This window comes from Scedosporium apiospermum (genome assembly GCF_000732125.1).
Source record: "Scedosporium apiospermum strain IHEM 14462 chromosome Unknown SEQ_SAPIO_0104, whole genome shotgun sequence".
In the NCBI taxonomy this organism is placed as follows: domain Eukaryota; kingdom Fungi; phylum Ascomycota; class Sordariomycetes; order Microascales; family Microascaceae; genus Scedosporium; species Scedosporium apiospermum.
In genome coordinates, this window is record NW_015971805.1 from 152,217 (window position 1) to 175,325 (window position 23,109).

The window sequence follows — 23,109 nt, forward strand, 5'->3', positions numbered from 1 at the left end:
GAACTGATGCCGTACTCTGCGTAATAATCCCTAGATTCTCGCAAAATAGTTGAGAATCGTGTTGGACTGAGTTGCGCCGCTGTCAGGTCGCACAACACTTTCGGCACCGGAATCCGATCCATCTTCCCTTGGATCAAAGTAATGAAAATCAGGAGAAGGCGGTCGCGACCGTTGCAGCCTGGGGCCTTGTTCCTCTGGTCGTCGCACCGGGGTCCACAGTCTCTCATAATCTTCCCTTGTTGCCGAGCACGTCAGGGTGATGCCCAGATGGTGGAATTCGTCCCGTAGGTGTTCCACTCTGTCCCACGGTGAGATTTTGGGTCTCGGAACAGAGAAATCTGGTAGATAGCCTTCGGGCACGAAACTGAGATGGATGCAGCCCAGAGGTAGTGGTCGTGCGAGCGCTCCAGTCGCAAACCCTCTTAGCCAGCTCTCTTGTGCCTCCTCGAAGCAAGTCATCTGGCACTTCCACCCAGCTTCGAAGACGAACGCCCAGGTGAATTTTCTCAATTTTGGAGCCAAGAGATTAACTTCAGTTCCAGGTTCGCACCCCGTCGAAAAATATGAGAGGTCGAGTTCCTCGAGACTTTCGAATTCCGTCAAGTCGAACCCCCGGAGGCCTTGGAGATCCAGTGGCCAGATTCCGAGAGTCCGGAGCGTGGTCTTTTGTGATTCTAGAACTGGTCCCAGCTCTTCTAAGCCCCAGGGAACGTGGGAATTCTCGACCTCTCCAGCGGGTACTAGGAGCAGGTGTTCAAGTCTGCAAGGCCAAGAGATGAGCCGTTTTAGGTCTTGGATGCCGCACCTAGAGTCCTCGACCAAGAGGCGATTCAAAGAGGGGTGGCGGCGCTGAGGTTGTACAATTTGCTTTAGCAATTGACATTGGCCCTGAAGACAAACTTGACCCAAGGGTGATACATTAAGATGAGGAGTATGTAAACTAACCTTTGAGACACCCGATATGTCAAGGACCGACGTGTCTATGATCTCAGTAATTGTAAGGTATTTCAGGCTTCTCGCCTGGTTTAGAACCTCACAGACGGGGCCTTGGGCCATCCCGGGACAATGATGGCATAGGAAAACCTCCTCGAGATCAGGCATGTTGCGAACCGCGGCGCTAATAGCCTGCCATATCTCGGGTGTATAGTTGAAGTTTCCGGAAATGCTCAACTTCTTCGTGCCCATAAGCGAGGTAAGCAGTCTCATTGCCACGAGAAATTCAACTTCCACATCTTCCGAGAGCGGAATCATAGCTGAAGTGTTTTCACTCCCAGTGGTCGCGTATATTCTAAGGTGAACCGAGCGGCAATGTCGTCCAAGCCCGGGATTTTGTTTGAGGGTCCAGTGCAGTCTCTGCATTGCGGCCTGCGACATTTTCGTTGAATTGTAGGATGTATCGGCTTTTCCAATAGTAAAGGCCATCTCGCTGTACATAACGGGCATTATCAAGTTATAGAAGCGACGGCATGTCTTGGACACGGAGACAATTTCCGTAAAGAAGGAAGGATGAAAATGAAGGCGACGAGAGCTACAGGATGTCGCTGAGCGGAGGATGTCGAACAGCAATTCGTCGGGAAGTCTCAGGATTCCGCATGCAGATTGAATCTCTGCCGTGGAGTATAGATTGTCCATATTGCGGTGTTTCTTCTTAATGCTTCAACGTGGCAGATGCGCGTTTTTTGACACCGGAAATATCGTCGGTCCTTGGTCGCCTTTTGATGCTGAAAAGCCCTGATGAAAGCCCGAAAAGCAGGGACGACTGAGTGAGGGGAACCCGGAAGACGAAGAGCCTTGCCAACCCTCCAATCTCCAGCCACCCTAATTCCACACCACCATTTCAATGTATCGTAATTTTGAATCCAGTATTTTTGGTGCCATCCCAGATAAAATTTATCATTTAAACTATCGAGGGGTAAAATATTTAAAACCAGTGAGAAGATACATAAAGGGATGGTGTGCAGAAGGTGCCCGACGAGGCCTAGTTTTTTTTTGTTTTTTTGTTCCATCAAACAGCTTTTATGGCATTCATGTTCCTCAGCATTGACTTATTGATTTAATACTCAGTTCCAATCGTTTCTCCGTTCGGACTTGGCAATCTCCGTTCGGACTTGGCAATTCTTTTTTCATCATAATTGTTTACCGCTGTTGGTCAACCGGAGCCTGTCGAACCTTGCAGGAGCTTTGCAGCGGCTTTCTGCGAGTTCTGATTGATGACGGTTGACCACCCCCATTTCTTGCTCCTTTTCGTCAATGTGATATTGAGCCCCTCATCTGTTGGAATTGTGCCTTCGCATAAAAAGCAACTGATGACATTAGTGGCTCGTTTTAAGATGTGCAAACGGGAACTGGATCACACGTTGGGAATTGCTCATGATCTTAGAGCTCCGGCCAGATTGATGACCAAACTTGTCTGTCCTCTCACGTTTGACCGACCATAAATACCTCCTTTACGCGTCGTGACTACAGACTATAACCATTTCCCGCATAACTATAACACTTGGGACAGACCCTAGAGATCCTATTAGGGGACCCAAGCCCTTCGTGTCGGCTCATATGAAGATGAACTGCCCAAGTCCAGCAAGTCGGTGGGTCCAGTCGCTCAATACCCCTGTTAGTACCTCTGGTCGTTGCATGTGCCCACCCTCAAGTTTCCCAATTGCGAATAGCTGGTAAGAGCTCGATAATATTGACAAGAGCCGAGTGGGCCAATCTGAGTCTGCCTAGTGGGAGGGAAGGGCGGGGAAGGGCGAAATAGATCAATAATATAAGACTGAGCAGGGAGTCGCGTCAGTATTTTGAGGATTTCCCCTCCTCCCGAACCTCTTAACGGCTAATCCATTACTTCTGCTAACAGCGGGGCTATCTACAGTCTGTTACTGGGAATGAGGATGAAGTGAATTAGCCTGAGCTATGTTGTGACTGAGACATGAAGGGATGCACGGGACGCGGGTCTCGCCTGAGAAACCAGTCGGATGCCCGAGTTACAAAGAGAGAGCGACATCATCACCGCCATCACGAAATCATTGAATTACGCTTGCATGCAGCCCGGGCTGGGGTTTCTGGATGTGAAGAGGATGCCGAAACACATGCTAGAAAACTGGCCAGGTAGTGAGAGCCATTACCGACCGCCAAGCTTGCCGTTGATAACTCTACAGATTGACCACGATGCTGGCCAGTCGCCAAGAATAGTGAGACTCATAATCATCAGATTTATAATTGTGATACATTAATAGTAGATCTTTGTCGTTATGTTAAGCTGTGCCAAGATGCAAGCCTGGTCAGGATACAAGCATTCTCGCCGAATGTATCTCGGAGGCCGAGCTTGGCGATACAACAGAGCTTACTTCCTAGCTCAGCCGTCCATATATTTTACTTGTAGATGGCAGCTAGAGCGACTTACCCAACGCACACACACACGACTATATTGTTCGAATGTTGGTCAGGCTTTAAATTGCCAAGTACTCCTTCAGGCAGCAGAACGAAGCGCATCGCCGAGGCCGAGCCTGGCAATTCAACCGGGCCCGACCGTCTGGTTCAGCCGTCCCTGGAGCGATTTATCTAGTGTATGGGCATCGCTAGAACCTCGAAGGTCGGCTAGGCTCTATATAGCCGAGTGCCCTGTTAACCAACAGCACCGAGAGTTTCGCCTGGCTGAGCTTGGCTGTGCCGAGTCCAGGCCGACATGACGGCTTGGTTTAGCCGCCTGTATTATGCTTGGCCGTTGGCTTTAGGTTTTGTGCAACGACGGAAGCAGCCCACCCACTCTCAGAAGTGGCTAAGATGCATCCGGTCCCGTACCGTTTCATCAGCTGTTGCGGCTAAATTGGTCCACACCCGTCGAGAACGTCGAAGATACCTCAATGTTCTCTTCCTCCGTCTTTCCTCTATCATATCACATTCTCCTTTCAACGTCCTTTGGTCGTTGTTCCATTTGGGCCAGAATTAGTATTAGCTCTGCATCCTATAACCAACACCCATTCTTCTCTCTCCACTATTTTCTTCGTATCTCATCCGGTCCCTTCGATCCTTTCTGCACGCATTTTACGTTTCGAAGCATACTGCATTCGGTTCCTTGCATTCAAATCTGCATACTGGGAAGATAAATAGTCAACAAAAAGGAATAAAAATGTTTACCTCGTTAAATGCGCTCCTGAGCCTGGCTGGAACATTGGTTGCTGCACAGACTGGCACTGCCCAGCTAGACATTCTCTTCCCACGGCCGAATGAAACATACAAGAGAGTGTATCCATTCCCGGTGGTCTTCGCTCTCCATAACCCAGCTGCTCGGTGGCCCTATGGCTTCAAGTATACCTGGCAACTGATGGCGCTGGATAGATCGACATCACCTGGTTGGGGAACCTTCCCTAATGCTACCGCCGGCGTTGAGACATCTGGAACATTTGAGGGACCAGACCCCCTCATAAACATATTCGCAACCGATGTTGTGGTAAACACAATGACTAAGGCGTGGTTCATCCACTGGCACCTCTTCACGGTTCATAACTGCACCCCAGCAGCCGAGGGAGCTGAGGACACTACACCCACGTTTGCCGAAGAAATACCCCGCACCACTGGCGTATTTGACGTTTACTTCGACGACGACAATGGTAAATTACCAGACATCTACATTCCAAATGTCAGCGATGACGGAGATTCCAACTGCCCAACACCCCTCTGGACGGTCAACATCAAGAGCGAGGAGAGGACAACGGTTTTCCCTATACAGACATCAACGGACTCCTGCCCTTTCCTGGATCCAGAAGATCCCCACCCAGAGCCGCAAGATTGTATGATTCGCTCAACGGAGGAGCTTGCAGACAACGTCACCGCCAAAATGCTCTCAGCAGCCCGCTGCACCAACGCGACAGAGTGGCCAAGCACGTTACTGACAGGATACTGCGGAGACGAGGATTGGGATAGGAGTTGGGCCCCAAGAGCCGCGGACAGGAGAGAATCTGCCATGGTGGCTGCCATGACGGCTGCCATCATAGCCATCCTAAATCACATCATTTAGCGAGGGTAGCGGGTGGCCGGGGAGTCAGTCTTGGGACGTATTGCTCCATAGGCCGCCGTGGCTATGCACTTAATATATTAATACTCATTTAACCGCGAACACGAACGGTATAATACGCACATGTGATGGAGTGAGCTTAGTGACACTGATGATCATCCAGAGCTGTCTCGCCGTCTATCAAGGCTACGCTCTCTTCTAGTTCGCTTGATGTTCCCCTTTCCCTTTTCCTAAGTACACAAGAATATAATACTCGGGTTTATGTACTGGACTATCAAAGTGTAGGTGCGTCTTGTTTTTTCTTACTTCTCACAACCTGTCCAAAAAGCCGTGGACAACCTATCACGTCGTTCCTCTCTTTTCCCCTTATTCTATTAGCATGTATTCCCTGACCATACTGTTAGCCCTGGTAATAGTCTCCAGGGCTCTCGGCCTTGGTCGTCCCAAGCTCGGAGACCCTTGCCCGAACCGGCCCAAGATCATCAGCATTCCCATCAGCGTCGAGGAATCTAGTAGGCCAGTCAGGCGTCTTGCCAGGGCTAGTGTTTCGTATCAAGGAGATGGCTTCGACGTCATGACCTTGTGGAAACTCGTACCCGGTCGTGGTCGACTCCGGCAGGAAATGTTCTGACGTCGGCTCTCTCGGCTATTTGCTGGCCCCGTTTGCGGGGCCAGAGTTGACTGCTTGCTACCAGGACAAGCTTTACTGCCTCTTGAGGATGGCCCCCTTCACCATCAGAACTTGCCCCTACATCCCCCCGTGCATGGCTCCTCCACCTGACTGCGGGTTCAGAGATGGTCCTTTCGAAGCTCTGCCTGGAATTGGCTCTCTAGACCGAGGAGAGGAGACAGTCACCGATAAGGATATCTCCGACCGAACTGGGAACTGGCGTGGCATCACCGTCCACGATCTCGTCATTGCGTATGTTTTCATTTTTTTTTTTTCCCCATTAACGTGGCATTTATCATTTCTGTATTATCTTGTCCCCCAATTTGGCAAGGCCGTAAACTAGCTCGGCAGAGAACAGTTTCTCGCGTCGAGCCTTTAGGGAGCTAACATATCCCTGGCAGGGCGGTCAGCACTAACACTAAATACCCTCATAATTCGGCAATCAGAAACGAGGCGCCATCATCGAGGACAAGCTCAACGTCAACGTCCGCGCCGCCGCCGCCGCCGCCGCCGCCGGTGTTGTTAGGATTCCTGTTTGCTCGTACGAGACGGCATGGAAGAACTGGGAGACCTCGCCGGAGAAAAGGGGAGAGATGTACCCGTGCGACGACCTTTAGGCGATGGAGCGCTAAATTCCCGCCTACATGTGATCGTCATGCTCAGGGTATAAGAAACACTGAGGTGCTGACAGGGCCCGGGAATGTGTTAGTTACCTCCTGAGTCCTGAAACTGGAAGGATTCTTTCATTGTTTTCCCTTACAATTTCGATCCGGTTGCGCAGTTTCAATCAGAACCGAGTTTCTAGATTTTATTTTTGTCTGGCTCTTTTCCGTCATTGTTCAGTTCTCAACACAGTTCATTCCACTCTCCACTTTCATTCCAGGACTTGGGGTTGTCATTCAAGTCCTTCTTTATTCCTTCATGCAATATTTGCGTCTTATAAAGATGTTGCGAAGTCATCTTCTAGTTCCCATTCTGCAGGGTGCCACCGTTTATGTATGCTTATTACTGTTCTATTCAGAAATAGGTTTGGCCCAAATGCCTGCTAAGCTTTGTGATGGCTTGTGGCTGGAGTATTAGCTGGCTGCTGCACTCTAATTCAGTCTATACTTGTGATGTTGTTCTATCTCCTTATACATGTGTTTTTAAGGGCAGGGTAAAAAGTGATACTAAACTTAGAAATGATGTAGAAAGCTGCTGCACACACAGGGAGGTGGAAGATAACATTGAACTATAGAACGATAGAGCGGGTGCAGCCAACAGGGGGAAGCGAGACAAAATATTCAAGCCTGGTAGATCCCGTGATTTGCTCGTGCTCAGGTGGGGTTCATCGAACATCATAAGGAGTCTATGATTCCATAAGCTCGTGCAAGATCAATTTCCGACGTCATTCAACTCCGAGAAAGAACGGACAAGTCCTTCCAGGGTGTTAGCTGGGTGCTGGATAGTTGGTTAATGCCTTCTGGACTGCCAGCCCTGCCAATGATTGGGAAAAGCCGTGCACTATCGCAGAAAAGGGTTGTACTCAGCCACGAGTTATGACAGCGCGAAGCAACAAAGCTCGGGTATTCGTAAGTCTCTACTTCCGACCCGGGGTAACTCGTCATCCCGAAGGAGCAGGGCTCGGTTATGCGAGATTCCACTGGGGCATCTGGGTAGAGCCAAAGAGCAGCCAAGGAAAAGGGACCATCTGCCAAGTCTTTTACGAGCCGCCGTACTCTAACGTTGCCGGCTCCGGCGGTTGGAAGTTTTGCAAGGAAAATTTCGAAAACAAAAGAGCAGACAGTAACATGATGGGACGAATAATGGTTGGAAAAATACCCAACGATGTCACCAAGGAACAGGTGACCGCTCTCCTCTCGGGGATTCCGCTGCCAAGGACGGACACGGAACCCGTTGAAAACTGCGTCAGCTGGACTAGAGAGACTCTGGCAGAGCTCCAGCAGAAAGGTTGGGCCGATCAGTTTGATATTCAGAGCTTCATGGAGCATGCGTTGGAGCGCGCGACGTCTTGGTTGGAAGTCGGCTACTTTCCTCGAGCAAACGTCAAGGAAAACTATACCCAAAGGAAATTTCCATGAAGGGCACTGGTGTCGCCACGGGAGCCAAGTATTCTCGCCTCTTGTTCGACGGACCCCACAGCCGCGACAGGCACAAGTCGCTTATTGCAATAACAATGTCACTTTTGGTTGGCCCGAGCTAATCCGTGATTTATAAATGTCGATGCTCTACTCACCTCTCTTCCTCCGCTTCGCCATCATCTACGGATAGGCCCGTCTCGATCTGCCTCCCACATCCTCACGATAGACAATTTGCTAACTCGATGGATTGCCTACAAACTGAACCACGACATGTGTTGCCCCAAGGGTGAGAGAGTATTCAGGGCCATGGCACACAATACCCCAACTCCTTCAATCGCTCCTGAACAGCCCGGTCCATTTCTCTCTGCTCATCCTCCGGCGCCGTCTCCGAGTAGTAATATCGCAAGAAATCCTTGTGGTCCTGGGCGAAGTCGACACCCATACATAGGGGGCAAGCAAGCAACACACCACAGCCCATGAAGACGTCAAACCTGTCAGCTCTACCCCCTGTACATCCAGGACAGATAAATCTTCCTGTCCCACAGAACCCGCACCAGCCATTTTCCATCCGCGCGATAACATCTGGAATGTCTATATCCCAGAATAAGCACGATGGCTTGTCCGCCTCCTGGCCTTCCGCATGCCGATCCTTCTCCAGCACTACGTCATGGAGGCTACCCGGCCCGGAGACCTCTCGAAGACGGGGCATGGCAATTTCAGAAATGGACTTTTTCTCGGCAGCTTTGCTCATGGAATTAAAGAAAAGCTCGCAGAGGTAGACAATACTGTCATTCTCAGCGAACACTCCGAAACCATGCTGCATGTCGAACTCTACCAGTTGGCAGCGGATGACCTTTCTCGTCGGCGTCTCGGATACTATCGCGGGCTTCACGAACACGAAGTTATCGTCGCAATCGGCAAGGATTCGATCCCACAACTCCGGCGGTAGGGGGATACCACCCTTGCTCGTAGCTCTGGTGCTATCCTTGGCAAGGAGATTCCCCAAGTAATGGCGGACCATGGCGCTCGTATTGAACAGAAGTAGTCTGTCACTGAGGAACGAAGCCGTAGCCTTGCCGAACTTGAGGGGCTTCATTGTGTTCACGTGCCTCGTGCTTGTAGAATGTTGGGTTCTCAGCGTTCGAGCTTTGGTGTGTGACTTTGATTTGGGGAGATGAAAGAGAGAGCTGGTGGTGCTTGGCTGAAACAGAAGGAGGCTATATGTGAGGACTGACTCGGAAGTCCTAAGGCTATGCTTCGTCAGTCAGAGATTGAACATTTCCTTAACCTCAAGACGTACGTAACTGCAAGACGAGAGAGGACTCGAGTTTATCAATGGACTCGAATCTAACACGTGATCGTGTAAGAGAACAGGCAACAACGAGCTGAAGTGAACTTTCCTTCTCTATTCACACTGAACTTTCACCTCGAATCCTCACATGAACCCTCAACAAACTCTGACCATCTCATCAGACAAGTCTAGCCACTACGCACTTGCCCTCGTAATACCGCGTAGACCACGACTGGCGACTGAATTCGAAGCTCTATTTTTTGGCTAATAATGCAAAGATACTTCCACCGTCTAACCCTGTTGCTTCGTTTCCACCTCTCCCTCCTTCCGGCCCATTGATTATTGCGAAAGATCGACGTCAATTCTGCCTCGGGCACAGAGCTGGGGACGCAATCAGGAGGAGCAATATCTCTCCGTAGCACAGCACTTTCATGAAGTAACAATTCCGCCGAGCCGCCGCGCCATGGAATTAGAACATAGATAGACGGGTCGCTGGTCGGAGTACTCCCGCGTAGAGGACTCTGGCAGTCGAGAGGATCTGAATAGACGGCGGCCCTGTGCCCGAGAAACAGACCCCGTTTAGCACCACGCAAGCACATAACTCGGATATAATCTCAAAACAACGATAATCGTTCATATGCACGCGGATTTCTTTAGCGATCTTAATTCTTATTCGTCATCCTGTAGCGTATTAAAACATATCCATACATGATTCATGGCAAGCTCCTTGCTGAGAAATTTATATCGTCCCCGAAACGCAGGGGAGCATCGCCCTAATCGAAACCCCAGATATGGCCACTCTGATGTGAGGTGGCGTGTGTGTAGCCTTGAATACCAGTGAATGGCATACTGTCCGCAATCGAGCCGCCCCCAGTCTGATTGAAGGAGTCAATGAGATCAGTTATTGAAATCTCTGGCGATGTCAGCCACAGCCCTTCCTGCCAAGCCGGACCCCAGAAGGCCGCTTCAATCGACGTACTGTTCCCGGGTATTACAAGGCTTTCGGTTGAGGAATCAGAGCCATCACGATCTCCCTGATTTTGTTCGACAATTTCCTGCCGTTCTGATGGAATGTCGTCGGTTTTCCAGGCTTCTTCGCGGCCACTATTACTCAAACTGAAGAGTTCAGGCATCTCTAAGGTCGGGGCGCCAGAAGATCTCCGCTCAACAGCTTCCCGATAAACCCTCGCTGCTTTGTATAACTTTTTCAGAATATCCCCATACCGCTTCCCTTGCCTAGTGTGGTGTGAGAAATGCTGCAGGATCTCCTCGGCTTGGCGGATAGCCAATTCATTGCTTGCCTGGTAGCCGAGGCGGCCCAGATGAGCGGAACATATCGTGAGAGACGCAACAAACACCATTGCACTTATGGTTTAAAAGGAAGAACCGAGTCAGCTTGAATTTCCAAAGGATCTGTGAGGTGACCTACATGATGAGTACCATATTGTTGAAGAGCATGTGGGTTGTTAAGAGCTCGTGGATAAGTTGGGTGACGTGAATAGCTGAATCTATCGAGGCAAGTGCACCTTGCGTGATCTCCGGGCTGAGAGGGGAATCCTCGCCTTCGGTTGGTGGGACATCAGCCCTGGATTTATCGCCTGCCCGACCGCACTTTTGTTGAATGCAAGAAATCAAGAATGGGCGAGTTAGTATCATCATGCTGAAATAATAGCTACAGGCGACATGCGCATTCCTGATGACATGTCTCTGCTCTGGACTCTCCGCGGCAGTTACGGTACGGAGTTCCGGGGGGATACTCGAGGTGGCCGCTTGCAGTTCTCGAGCAAGAGACTCGAGATGAGCGAGTGATGCTGTGTTTTTGGTGTATATTTCCGAAACCGTGCGCTCGAGGATGGAAAAGGCACGCACGGCCTCGGTGAGAGCAAGTTGCTGGCCCGAGTCCGACCCTGACATATTCTGGTCTTGGACTTGCTTATCTGAATAACAGGAATCTGTGGTCAAGGTTGATGGAGTTCGCCCCATCATAGCGCAGAAGAATAAGTCGTGATATCGGAGAGATCTCCAGATCCGGCTCCTTTAACCCCATAGTCAGAGCAGAACTTTTCAGAGGGTTCCATTATTGAATTGCAATTACCTCAGGTTGGTGTTGTTCTCGGGAAACATGGCGTTGACATCATCGCGGTGAAAGCCAAGAGACTTGGCCGCACTGATTGCTATGCCAAGGTTAAGGAAGGACGCGTTCCGCTGAGAAGAAGCGAGCATGTAAAGCGAGATTAGGACGAATGCCTGAACAGTCTCGACGCTTGGTTCATTCGTCAGCTCGAGGAGCGCTAACCGTCGACCGTGATGGTAATAGTACTGAGAGTACTGCATATCGGCTACACTCCCACTTCGCGATTGGGCACCGTATGCGAGAATCAAAAAGAGCACTGCCGTGCGTCCGGTATCCGCTAGACTGTAGCTCTTCCAGCTCTGAAGGAGGCCATCGACTTGGCACCGATCAATGATGTCTAATATTCCGCAGGACTGCAGGAACGCGTTAGTAACAGGAAGTAGATCCGCATTCGTCGTCCGACTGAAGGTGGAAATGATCGTACAGAGGCAAAGTACACCTCTATTAAGTCCTGCAGATCGCAGACACTCCCAGGTCCTCCCGGCGGCCGAGCTTCCACCTCATAGAGAGGAATCTCCTCAATCGCGGTTAATTTCGAGAAGCCCGAGTGCTCTGCTGAGAGACATAGCTCGCTCTCGAGGAATCCCTGGAGATGTTGGAGAAAAGCGGGAGCGGCGCAGTCTCCTAAATAAACTGCCCAGATATACCAGGTTGAGTCACAAGTTCCGCTGGCCGTGAGGGAAGGCGATCGTCGTTGTACGTACCTATTCTACCACTCGTATCGTAAAGTGTGCGAGACTTTCGGGGGATGTTCAATTCTCTGACGCGCATAGTTCGCTGTGCTTCTCTCGGTTGACGGGTTTTCGACACTGGAGATTGATGTCGCGGTGACTCCTCGTTATCTGTCGACCTCGACGTCGTTGACCCGCGGTTCTCTCGGCTATCTTGATGCTGGACGTTCCGACGGCGGCGGCGACGACCATAGGATCTTTCGAGAGGCGAGTACTTACACTCCGACACTCGACCACGTTTTGAGCATTGGGCGCAAGGCGTCAATCCGTCGCATTTGTGTTTTGCCTCCTGGCAGCGGAGACAGGCTTTGGCGACTCGCCGTCGCGATTCTTCTGTCACTTTGGGACGAGGCATAATGGCGGAGAATGGGTAACGATTGAAGAATAGTTCTAGGGAGGCGAAAGAGGTAGCTCAGAAAGCTCCGAGTGATTACTATAGGGGAAAGATATTGATCTATTGCTTCCACTGGAAGAGAATGGCAGAGGACGTACGGCATTTACGGAGTTTGAGCTTCTCAGAGCAAGAGATAAGAAGGATCCAACACGCTAACGCGAAAGATGAGCAATCTCCACACGGCACACCCAATCGGAGAAGTGCCAAATCGCCCCAAGATACCAACACCTACGCCACCCCCGCATGTCTCTCATCCACTAGGTCGGATTCAAAATAGAGCCAAGAAGAGATACCGATTGTGGCTGGTGTCCTCGTGGCCCAGGCCCAAGATACCAGAGATGAGTGATACATGTCTTCTCTTTCAAGTCAAATGTTGGACCCATTGAGGCTCCGGGGGTACAGATTAGACCAATCGAACGCCAATTGCCCAGATTGTGTCGTGGCGGACCTTATCTATTTCTCGATAGTTTCATTTCAATCCTTGCAGCTGCTGGGCACGGACGATGTGGACGTATCCGGTACGTATCCGGTGAAATGCCAAGCCCAGGCGACAGTGGACTCGGTCTACCTCGGTACTTAGTATTAAATGGGTTGAGAACACCCAGATCCGATGCGTGAAGAGCTGGTCATGGATTCTTTTAAGATACCCTGAAAATCAATAAGTAAGGAATTAAACAAAGGGGGGCTTGGAAGTACTGGGAAACTAGTTTGAAACCGGCCCCGAAGAAGAGGCCTGATAATGTAATGAGAAACATGAATCCAAAGGGAACTTCTTCCCATCAAGGCTGCCTCGCCTAGAGACTAGGTCAGGATACCCGAGGGCTCAGTGAGTGACTCTCTGTTCCTGCACAACCGGTCCTCTTATTGCACGGCGCCACTTCACCATCGTAGTGTGTCTGTCTCCAATCCGACATGCATCTACGTCTCCGAGAAACTCACAATCTCCAGAAGAAGTCGGGGCGCTTCCAGTCCAGATCTTCGATCTGACTCTGAGTTAGACCATCCAGTTCTCGCGCACCATCGCGCCTCTTCCTCTTCCCATTGTCGATCCTAACCCATACAAACATTGCCATCGCCAACACAAGCACCGTCGAGGACGTTGCCAAATTCAGGCCATTTCCAATTTTGTAATCGGGAGCGTCCCAGGGTAAGAAGCTCCAACCGGACACCAGGCCACCAATGTTCCCAAACATGACAGTTGTTGCGATTGCCGCACCTCTGGCCGTATCGCTGATGACGTTGGCGCTCACTTGGCCGTTTGCCAAGGGCGCAAATGGGAAGACAGACAGAGCAACCAGGAAAGTCGCACCATAACGCACCATTGGCTCATGGGAGGCCAGGAACATAATGTATCCAATCATGGTGATGGGCGCACAGATGGCGAAAAAGATGTGCCGCTTGTCGAAGCGCCAGCTCAGAAGCGGGAAGAGCAAGGTAAAGAAGGCACCGACGATATAGGGTGGAACGGTCTGTAGCTGTAAGCGAACAACACTGGCGTCTTTATAGATTGTTGCCACAATGGTAGGTAAGAAGAAGGCGAGGCCCTGGACGGTAACGTTGTTGAGAAGGAATATTGTAGCGGTTCCGAGTGTTATAGGATTGAAAATTCCCTTGAACATCTTGGCTGAATCAATCTTATCGAGCATCTCGGTGGTGCCCACTCTTTCGGCCTTCACTCGCTCCACTGCTAGAATCTTTTCCTCCTCAGAAAGCCAACGGGCTGTTTCCGGCCTATCCGTCAATGTGAGAAGCCCCATCAACCCGAGGCCAATGGTGACTATGCCCTCGATAGCAAAGATCATCCGCCAGGTATGCAGGCCACCGAACCTATCAAGCTTGAGGATAGCAGAGGCAAGGAGACCACCGAATGCACCTGCGAGTGGTGACATGACGATGTAGAGCGAGATTCGAAAGGCGAGCTCGGCGCGGCGATACCACCTAGATAGGTAATACGCCATCCCCGGCATCATTCCAGCTTCAAAAATCCCAAGGATGAACCTGACTCCCGAGGCTTGAGGTACAGTGTTCACCCACGCGGTTCCGAGGGATGCAACGCCGAAGAGGATGGTGGTCAACGGTATGAACCATCCAGGGCCCATGTACTTGCATAGCATGGTAGTGGGAATTTCAAAGACGATGTAGGATATATAGAAAGAGGTGATGATGATGTTGTAGTCGTATCCCTTCATATGTAAATCCTTGTCCATGCCCGCGATTTTGGCATTACCTGTGACGTCGAGAGTTCGAATATATTAGCGCCATAGCAACGTGAATAGAAGCAGAAAGTATACGGTCGACGAACCAAGATTTGCGCGATCAATGAAACAGAACAAATACAGAAGTGCCACAGTGGGCATGATTGCGAGGTCTATCTTGAGACGGAGTTTTCTTTCCACTGAAGGTTCAATGTGCATGGTAGACTGGCTAGATCTGTACGTTGGATACGTTAGTTAGCACGGCTATGGTAGCGGATGGAAACTGTAAAAGCAGGAACTGTGAGAGGTAGACTCGCTTGTCGGTGCATGCAGCCATATTGCTACTATGGGGGGAGGCACTTTGCGCAATGCCCTCCTCCTGGAAGCCGGGCTTTTCGAGATCCATGGCCGAAAGGTGCGTTTCGTTGGGGATGACTGGGTCAGCCGGGGTTGGAAAGAAGAGGAATTGGGGTACAAAGGATCTGGATCCGCCTCGATTTTATAAAGGGTGAGGGATCACGTAGGCAGGATGTTGTTGAAGGCGGAAGCGGAACATTTAAGTAGACGTCAAGCTGGGGAGACAACGTTGTGTCAACGAGATATGTAGCATTTGCAAAATTACGAAGCTATCTTTTACGCTAGGCCATCTTTAGACAACATCCCAATTGGAGATTTGAGATAAGATATCCAACTGCAGCTTCAACAAACCTGGGGAATGGACATTATGCGCACCTCCCAGTTTACAACAGTCACTGGGATGCAGGAGTGGAGTGTGGGGGAGATGGTTTAAACACCGGATAGATGCCCCAGCTCGGATAGACTTTGCCCGCCGTACCGCTCGGATACGTCCCGCGACATTGATCGGATAGATTTCATTGCATCATACGCAGTATCCTCTACAACGCTAAATGGGTAGAATATCCTGGCAGCTGCAAATGCAAAGACGTCTATGTAGGTATCTATTTGAGGTCGGTGAAGGCTGGAGGATGATAAGAAAGTGGGAGGTGGTAGGATCTATTTCGTAGAAACCATAAACTCATAATTGATTTCAAATGTCCGCATTGCAACAAAACGTCTAGCTGGATGGAGCAGCGTAATTACTGGAGTACCGGACCCGGTGATATGGAGCGACGACGTACGGACCATTGCGAGGTTAGTTTCAAATTTCAGGGGGAAAGAATTGTGACAGGCTGCCACAATCTAGGTGGGCCGGCTTCCAACCGCGTCATAGTGCCAGGGAGTCGGGAAACGTGGGAAGCACGACCGTCAGAGGCTGCCAGTTAGCCTCTGACACGATGGAAGCTAAAATAATGACTGCAGACTGCAGTGTGCATTAACGGATAGGTCCTGCACCCTGTGCAGTCCACGGGACTTCAAATACTCTTCGTCAGATAGATTCCACCTTATTAGATACGGATAAGTCCAGCAGCATGAGGTGGGCACCATAGCTGGGCAACTAGGTAAAATGAGAAGCCTCCATTCCTATCTATCTCGAGCATGTTACTAACGGAAGGGCGAAACCATGATAAGAAGAACGTGAATTGATTCGAATAGGCAGCATCATCGAGGAACTAGACAGCTATCACAAATATAACATGATTAGAATACAAGGACAGAAGTTTCAGCAATATAGGATGTATTTCTCTGGATAGGTGCTAATCGATTCCCCACGTCTGCTAACTTAAAGAGATATGGGCTGTGGTTCGCCCGGCTTGGCATTGTAAGAAATACGCCCAGCTGGAAGGAAAAACAATGCGACCAAAGCACCCTTACGCACCTGGGGATAGTGGTGCGTGCCAGGCCCTGGTGAAGTCCACCCAGCTCCTTGCCAGCCCTGCATTCCTTTTAACTCCGCACCCTCGTCGATCTGGACTACGCAGTTGATCTCGCCGTAAGGATGAGCGTGGTATTGGCCGGAGTATTCCTCCTGGCTGTCCATGAAGACCGTTGTGATACTACAATATTTCGTCTGTGCCGTGGGCAAAGCGATCCTTCCTCTGCGATACTTGCGCCCGTCGAGCTCCGTTTCTGCTACCCACCCCTCATTGAGTCCCTGCCGGATGTATGAGCAGAAATCGTCGTAGTATGGGTTTCCCGGGCCATAGTCTCTGTTAAGTCTCGCCTCTAGATCCTTTCCCGGAGTGCTGGATCGTGGCAAACGTCAGAATAGAGCTTCCTTCATTCCCGCAGTTGCTCACTGAAAAACACAGGGAAGCAAAAAAGGTAAAAAAGAAGAGAAAACAAAACGAAAGAAAAAAGGGAAACAAAAAAGGTAAAAAAGAATAGAAAAAAAAAAAGAAGAGAGAAGACAAGGAACTTACAGGTCTTGCACTTCATCTAAAAACTCAGCGCACCGAGCAACAAACTTTTGGGCCGTGGGCCACTTGGAAATCTCCAAAACGCCGGATTTATCCACGGCCATGTTCGCGTTTCTTGTTTGAAGCTCGGAAATTTTCAGATAGATCGGTGAGATGGTCGTGAGAAGATTTAAGCGCAAGTTCACAGTTGTTTCAGGACTTGAAGAGGCATGAGGGGTTCATATGTTAAGCAATTGGAACGAATGAAATCGGGCTGAAGTTTATCCTCTACCACGACCGGTCTATTTGCCGGTGTACGTATCCGGTACAGATCCGATTTGGAATCTAGCCGGAGACTTCGCCACTTGCGGACTTCTTGCGTCTTTCATCCGCCCCGAGTGCACCGCTGCCATCTCCCCCCTTCTGCACCTAATCTCTAGTGCGTGTCCAAGCGTGCTCAAATGTCTATTTCGCTTGTAGAGAATAGGCGGAGAAGATGGAACGGTTCGCGATTGGAGCTGTTGCTTTCCACGGTACCGCAGGGAATAACACCCACATCGAGCCGATCGACTTCCCGACCGGAAAGAAATCTTTCGCGTCCAACAATTACTATCCGCCAACTCAGCCCTGCTTCTCAATATATTTACGGGCCTCCGCGATGTGGTTAATTGGATTTCTACAGCATCGCATGCTTAAAGACACTGAGCAGAGCGGCCTCCCTCTACAGCCCGGAACGGACTCGACCTCGTACTAAATAGCGACACTCAATCTCGAGCACACATTCCCACATACCCTTTTCATATGCCCTCTTCTTTTTTACACTCTCCTAAATAAAACACTGCACTAAGATTGTTCTCTCCTATTTTCATTCTCTCTCTCTCTCCATCTCTCCGCGACAATGGATAGCATGGATCGCGTTGATCTCCTCATCGTCGGGGCTGGTATGCATCTTTCTACACAATCTCCCAAAAGAGTGGTGTCTTTCGTAGCTTCTAACTCCATGTGTTTCTTAACAACAGGCTGGCACGGACTGGTCATGGCCAAGACTTACATCGAGACCCACCCGGAGGCTAGCATCCTGATCCTTGATTACGGCGAGTCGATTGGTGGGACCTGGGCTGAGGAAAGACTTTACCCCGGGCTAAAGACGAACAACATTGTGGGCACCTTCGAGTTCAGTGATTTCCCGCTGACTCCGAAACTCTATGGCCTTGAGCCGGGACAGCATATCCCCGGAACTGTCGTTCACAAGTACCTGTGCGACTTTTCGAAACACTACGACTTGGAGTCCCGTATCCGCCTGAGAACAAAGGTTGACACCGCTACGCTCTTGCCGAGTGGATTATGGCAGATCGGCTATTCTACGTCACCTTCATCGTCAGCTGGAGCGGAAAAGTCGGATATGGAACCCACAACGGGCCGTGGGGAGGTCCTCGCCTCAAAATTGGTCCTGGCCACGGGGCTCAGCTCACAGCCATTCATGCCTCCTCTCCCAGGACGAGAAAACTTCAAGGGCCACATCTTCCACGCCAAGGATTTCAAATCTCGTGCTGAGGACATAGCATCATCGAAGACTGTCGTCGTAATCGGAGGAAACAAGTCTGCCTGGGATGTCTGCTATACCTCCGCCGCCCGCTTCGGTGCCAACGCTCATATGATCATGCGCCGCTCAGGGGGTGGCCCTAGTTGGGTGTGGCCAGCTAAGTTCCCGGGATTCTTCACCTCGCTTGCTGGCCTCTCGTCAACGCGCTTAGTATCGTGGCTGGATCCGAGCCCGTTTGGCCCTTCTGGAAAGGCCATGAGAGCCATCATGAATCGTTCATGGGTGGGTCAGAAATTGATATCGCTCTTCTGGAGCCACCTCGATTCAAAGGTGGCATCTTTCAACGAATACGATGGCCATCCACGCACTAAGAATCTGAAACCCTGGACATCGACATACTGGATGGGCAACTCGCTCAGCATCCATAATTACGAAACTCGTTGGTTTGATCTGGCGAAGGATGGAAGGATCACTGCTCATGCTGCCGAGGTAGTTTCTCTATCGGAAGGAACCGTCCAACTCTCCGACGGGACATCGATAAAGGCGGATGCCATAGTCTGCTGTACCGGGTGGGAGGCTAAACCGAACATCAAATTTCTCCCAGAAGATGTTGCAACCAAGATCGGATTCCCTGGAGAGCTCCCTTCGGATCCATCCCTCAAAGCTCAGGTACGCGAAGAGGTCTGGAACTCAGCGCCAATATTGAGGCGGGAGCCGATCCGAAACCTTCCTGTGTCCCTGAATGCGGAAACTTTGCCGTCTAAGAAAGAAAAGAGCGAGTCTTCACCGTATCGCCTCTATCGATTTGTCGTCCCTTACCACCATGATTTTATTCGGCGAAGAAATTTCGCAATCATCGGCGCACACATCACCATCCACACCGCGATCCTCTCCCAAGCTCAAGCACTGTGGATCACATCTTACTTTGATAGCAGGATCCGGCACCTAGAGGGGTCAAACAAAGAACCAGATTACCATAAGATCAAGCATGATACTTTCTATCATACCGAGTTCGAACGGATCCGTCGCCCAAGAGAGACGGGTGGTGCGGGGGAACGATATCCCGATCTCGTAGTGGATAGCATTCCCTACGCGGATATGCTTCTTTCAGACATGGGCCTGACGTATCATAGAAAACAAAGCTTGTACAAGGAGATTATGGAAGCGTACCGAGTCTCCGATTACAAAGGCCTGGTTAACGAGTGGATCGAGCTACACTCTTGAAGGGCTATTGGTGCCGAAAGTAGTTTGATACACATAAAGTATAACCTAAAATATGGATTTTGTGTCTTTTTCCTTCAAAATAGATCAAATTGTGGTCATAGCTATCGTGATACCTCTCTCAGACTTGACTGGACGCCATTGACACGAGACTCGTTGAGGTAGACCAAAAAATATCGGTCTGTCATTGTCCAAACTGAGATGATTGACTTACGAAAATGCCTTGAACAAAACAAGACTGGAGATGGAACCGGAGACGAGGGGGAAAGGTCATTACAGAAACCCAGGGGGCCTAGAGACAAAGTACTGAGATGACATAGATCAACAAGTAATTGGGGAAGCTTGATAATAGGATAGAGCAAATACTCGAGGAGAAAATCACCCGATTCCAAGTCCAAGAATGTCGACTACTGAAGGAACAGATTTTCAGGCAGCGAGAATCAAGACACAAAAGGAGCACACTCAAGGCAGGCAGATCTCGACGAGGGGACCTGCTAGGGTCCCATTTGAGTCAGCAGACTATGGTATTGGACTTCGCCTTGGTAAGGTTCTGACAATAGTCTAACTAATACGAAGTTCGTCTCGTTTATAAGAAGGGGTTGGGTCGACCATAGAGGAATGGGGGAGGTTAATTCTCACGGCGTCTGTCTACTCCTACCAATGTATAAAAGAAAGCCGAAGGATTGATTGAAAACTAAACTTTCGATAGGACGATGAAGATCGAGGCCACCTAACAGGTAGTTCTTCCCCAACTGACTATTTCAACTATAGTGTCAATCGCTCATGCATCATGAGGCTTCAGGCTAGCTCAGAATTCCTTTCCTCTAGTTGTTCTTCATGCTATTACTACCCCAGAGCGCCTCGCCCTTGTAAAGAACAGCGTTTCCGTCGTTCTGCACTGTCAGCACGACCTTGTCGCCCCCGCTACGGAGGGTAGTCCCGGTGCTCCAGAAGGGTTTGTCGCCATTGTCACTAGAACAAAAGTTTGTCAGTCGAAACGGTAGCCTTCGAAGATGAAAGAAGACGACATAGTAGCTAGGGGATGGGTACAGAGACATTGAATTGGAGAGAGTGGTGGAAAGAAGTTGGAATCAACCACTTACTAAATCACCAAGTTGCCGTCACCCTGCATCTTGAGACCCTTCACATCCCAGACTTGCTCTGCAGAGCTTTGTTATCTGCATTTATTGTCCCAGTAAATGGCAAGCTTGCCATCTAGTTGCATCTTCAACTGGGTGTCGCCATCAGGACTAACGAGACACTGGCCGGGGTAGAGCCATTCGCCGTTGCCAAGAGTGCTGTGTGACATATTGATGGATGGAATTGAAGAGGAACTATAAATTAAATTTCTGGGGCTGTATATCTTCGAGGGCTGGATTGTCGTGAAAATATGATGAGAAGGATTTTGAAGCTCGTCAAGGAAATAGTCGGTGTCTTTATATATTGCAACGGGGCTGACATAGGACCTCATAAATCTCTCTTTTCAGCGCAAGGTCTTATAACTCATTGGCCATCTTGTAGGTTCAACTATGGCAGCCCAGATTTCTCCCATTCAATTTTCTCACCCCGTAACCGGGCCATAGCCACCGATCAGCGACGCGGTCTGCGGCCCTCCCCGCATTAGTCGCCCTCGCCAGCCAGCCACGCGCTCGTCGTCAAAGTCGATACAAGATTGAGGTGCGGAAGCATGCTTCTTATGTGGGGAATAATTACTCCTCGCAGCTTGTATGCGGGCCGCTGGATGTAAGGCCAACACTAGGAGACTGCAGTCCCGGGAGGTTATAGCCTACAGATGATCATGACGTCTCCCGGCAATCAATAGGCAGGAAAGCTAAGGGGGTCACAGGTCCGGGATCACCACGCACACGTAGCGAGAGTCTGCTCTTGGCTGAAAGTCGGGAATACACAAGGAGGCGGTGTGGAGATAACTGACGATGAGGAAGAAACCTTGACCGTTTAATTGTGATAGATCCGCTGTTGAAGGTGGAACCATGCTTCTTTTTTTCTTCTTTTTCAGCTCTATCCGAGTCCGCCCCGTTTTCAAGGATTGAGTCAAGGGCCAACTACAGCTATCTAGTACATAGTTCAAGATCTCCTCTCTATCTCTCACCTTAAGCTGTCTTGATATGTTAATGCTTTACGTAAATCAGTCGGGCGTTGTGGTCGAGTAAAACACACAAATGCGATGCATGACGGCCAAGTTTAAGATGCGTCTGCAAGTTAAAAGCAACCTTGAAAACAGCACCGCAATACGTGATCCGAAGTTTGATTTGTCGAGGCTGCCGGACCTGGGGGAAGATGGTGGCTGGGGGGGGAACACCGATCGCCGATTGCTTCTGCTCGCCGAATCTTCCGACACCACGCGGACTAGCAAATATCTACATCTAGAGATAGTTAATAGGCCGCATCATAACCTCACTGGTACACCCTCTTCCGTGCTATGGCAATGCTGGTGCCGCAAGCTGCGTACATACGTGGTCGGTAGCGACCGAAAATTAACCCGCGATAGACACTTGATATGCTATCTACGTGGTGGGCCAGCATCTCCGCTCTAGGCAATACGAAGTATCTCTTCCCATTTTCAAGATCACCTAGTCTTCATTCTCATTCATAGTCAAGGAGGTATTACGCCACTCTGTAGACCGATGTCGCTCATGGAAGAAGGGACTAGACAAATGCTTTGGAGCCGACAGCCCACCCGGAAAGCGTTTCGTCAGGATAACACTCCGCAAGTGAAGTCCCTCTGTCATCTATATCATTGGCGCCACACTCCGGATATTCTAGCTTCCATTGCCAGGAGCTCCATAGATGTCTCCACCAGAAGACTCATCCCGACCGAACAGGTGTCTCTAGAGAGTGGAACTCGAGAATGTCACGGATGCATGGCATGTATTCAATAGTGATGTAACATGCACTACACGTCGAATGGGGATAATTAATGGGATCTTTGCAGCGGCCGCTCGGCACGGGTTGCCCTTTCTGCTGGCCTGCTGGCTTCCAAGTTGCTTGGGGAGAACCAAGGGCCACATACCCAATATGGCCGATGTATCCCAAGTTATCCAACCAAGCAATATGGCTGATTTGGCGGTGTGAGAGGCTAATAAACGAGGTAAATCAAAGATAGCGACGGAAGTGAAACGGAGGATGAGGATGGGTCAATGTGCAAGATGTGGATGGGGTGAGTTCGCTGATCAGCATCGGCGTCTTTCAGCTTGGGCCGCAAGTCGAGCAGGACTCTTGAGATAGATTGGGGCTGGTTCTCCAGTCGGCTTGAATGGATTTGAGTTTTTGACACAAGGAAATCGTTGCCTCTTTCAAATGGCAATCTTACAAGTGGTTTGATGTCCCGGCGGGTGCATGGTGCCTGCCAGGTGTTGATACAGGACGGATTTCCGAGATGGATGCGGGGAGAACATAACCAAACCAGGGATCTTTTGGCGGAGGAGGTAAGGATAACTTCCTGAAGAAAGCCAGCGGCTTGAAGTAGACGGCATCTATGTCACACTTCCATATTCTAGAGCCAAAGTACACCAGTGCGCGG

The 23,109-nt window shown here is 50.1% G+C and overlaps 7 protein-coding genes and 2 pseudogenes across 7 annotated transcripts; 3 read left to right on the plus strand and 6 right to left on the minus strand.

The window, feature by feature from the left end:
* Positions 1-30: 30 nt before the first annotated feature.
* SAPIO_CDS6531 (uncharacterized protein) lies at positions 31-1,206 on the minus strand (the record flags this gene model as incomplete). The annotated part of the gene is made up of 2 exons (XM_016788604.1): positions 31-849; positions 946-1,206. The coding sequence occupies 2 exons, from the start codon at positions 1,204-1,206 to the stop codon at positions 31-33; spliced, it is 1,080 nt and encodes a 359-aa protein (XP_016641757.1).
* A 2,920-nt stretch (positions 1,207-4,126) lies between these two features.
* Positions 4,127-5,014, plus strand: SAPIO_CDS6532 (annotated as a pseudogene; the record flags this gene model as incomplete).
* Positions 5,015-5,730: 716 nt separating this feature from the next.
* Positions 5,731-6,298, plus strand: SAPIO_CDS6533 (uncharacterized protein; the record flags this gene model as incomplete). Its single annotated transcript, XM_016788605.1, has 2 exons — positions 5,731-5,937; positions 6,128-6,298. 2 exons carry the CDS (start codon positions 5,731-5,733, stop codon positions 6,296-6,298), a joined length of 378 nt encoding a protein of 125 aa, XP_016641758.1.
* Positions 6,299-8,060: 1,762 nt separating this feature from the next.
* Positions 8,061-8,858, minus strand: SAPIO_CDS6534 (annotated as a pseudogene; the record flags this gene model as incomplete).
* Positions 8,859-9,826: 968 nt separating this feature from the next.
* Positions 9,827-11,958, minus strand: SAPIO_CDS6535 (uncharacterized protein; the record flags this gene model as incomplete). Its single annotated transcript, XM_016788606.1, has 5 exons — positions 9,827-10,418; positions 10,483-11,088; positions 11,149-11,540; positions 11,612-11,811; positions 11,892-11,958. The coding sequence occupies 5 exons, from the start codon at positions 11,956-11,958 to the stop codon at positions 9,827-9,829; spliced, it is 1,857 nt and encodes a 618-aa protein (XP_016641759.1).
* Positions 11,959-13,247: 1,289 nt separating this feature from the next.
* SAPIO_CDS6536 (uncharacterized protein) lies at positions 13,248-14,913 on the minus strand (the record flags this gene model as incomplete). Its single annotated transcript, XM_016788607.1, has 3 exons — positions 13,248-14,539; positions 14,615-14,742; positions 14,807-14,913. The coding sequence occupies 3 exons, from the start codon at positions 14,911-14,913 to the stop codon at positions 13,248-13,250; spliced, it is 1,527 nt and encodes a 508-aa protein (XP_016641760.1).
* Positions 14,914-16,188: 1,275 nt separating this feature from the next.
* SAPIO_CDS6537 (uncharacterized protein) lies at positions 16,189-16,929 on the minus strand (the record flags this gene model as incomplete). The annotated part of the gene is made up of 2 exons (XM_016788608.1): positions 16,189-16,651; positions 16,829-16,929. The coding sequence occupies 2 exons, from the start codon at positions 16,927-16,929 to the stop codon at positions 16,189-16,191; spliced, it is 564 nt and encodes a 187-aa protein (XP_016641761.1).
* Positions 16,930-17,702: 773 nt separating this feature from the next.
* On the plus strand, positions 17,703-19,571 carry SAPIO_CDS6538 (Uncharacterized protein; the record flags this gene model as incomplete). The annotated part of the gene is made up of 2 exons (XM_016788609.1): positions 17,703-17,745; positions 17,824-19,571. The coding sequence occupies 2 exons, from the start codon at positions 17,703-17,705 to the stop codon at positions 19,569-19,571; spliced, it is 1,791 nt and encodes a 596-aa protein (XP_016641762.1).
* Positions 19,572-20,392: 821 nt separating this feature from the next.
* SAPIO_CDS6539 (uncharacterized protein) lies at positions 20,393-20,877 on the minus strand (the record flags this gene model as incomplete). The annotated part of the gene is made up of 3 exons (XM_016788610.1): positions 20,393-20,540; positions 20,672-20,729; positions 20,820-20,877. 3 exons carry the CDS (start codon positions 20,875-20,877, stop codon positions 20,393-20,395), a joined length of 264 nt encoding a protein of 87 aa, XP_016641763.1.
* Between the last annotated feature and the right edge of the window lie 2,232 nt (positions 20,878-23,109).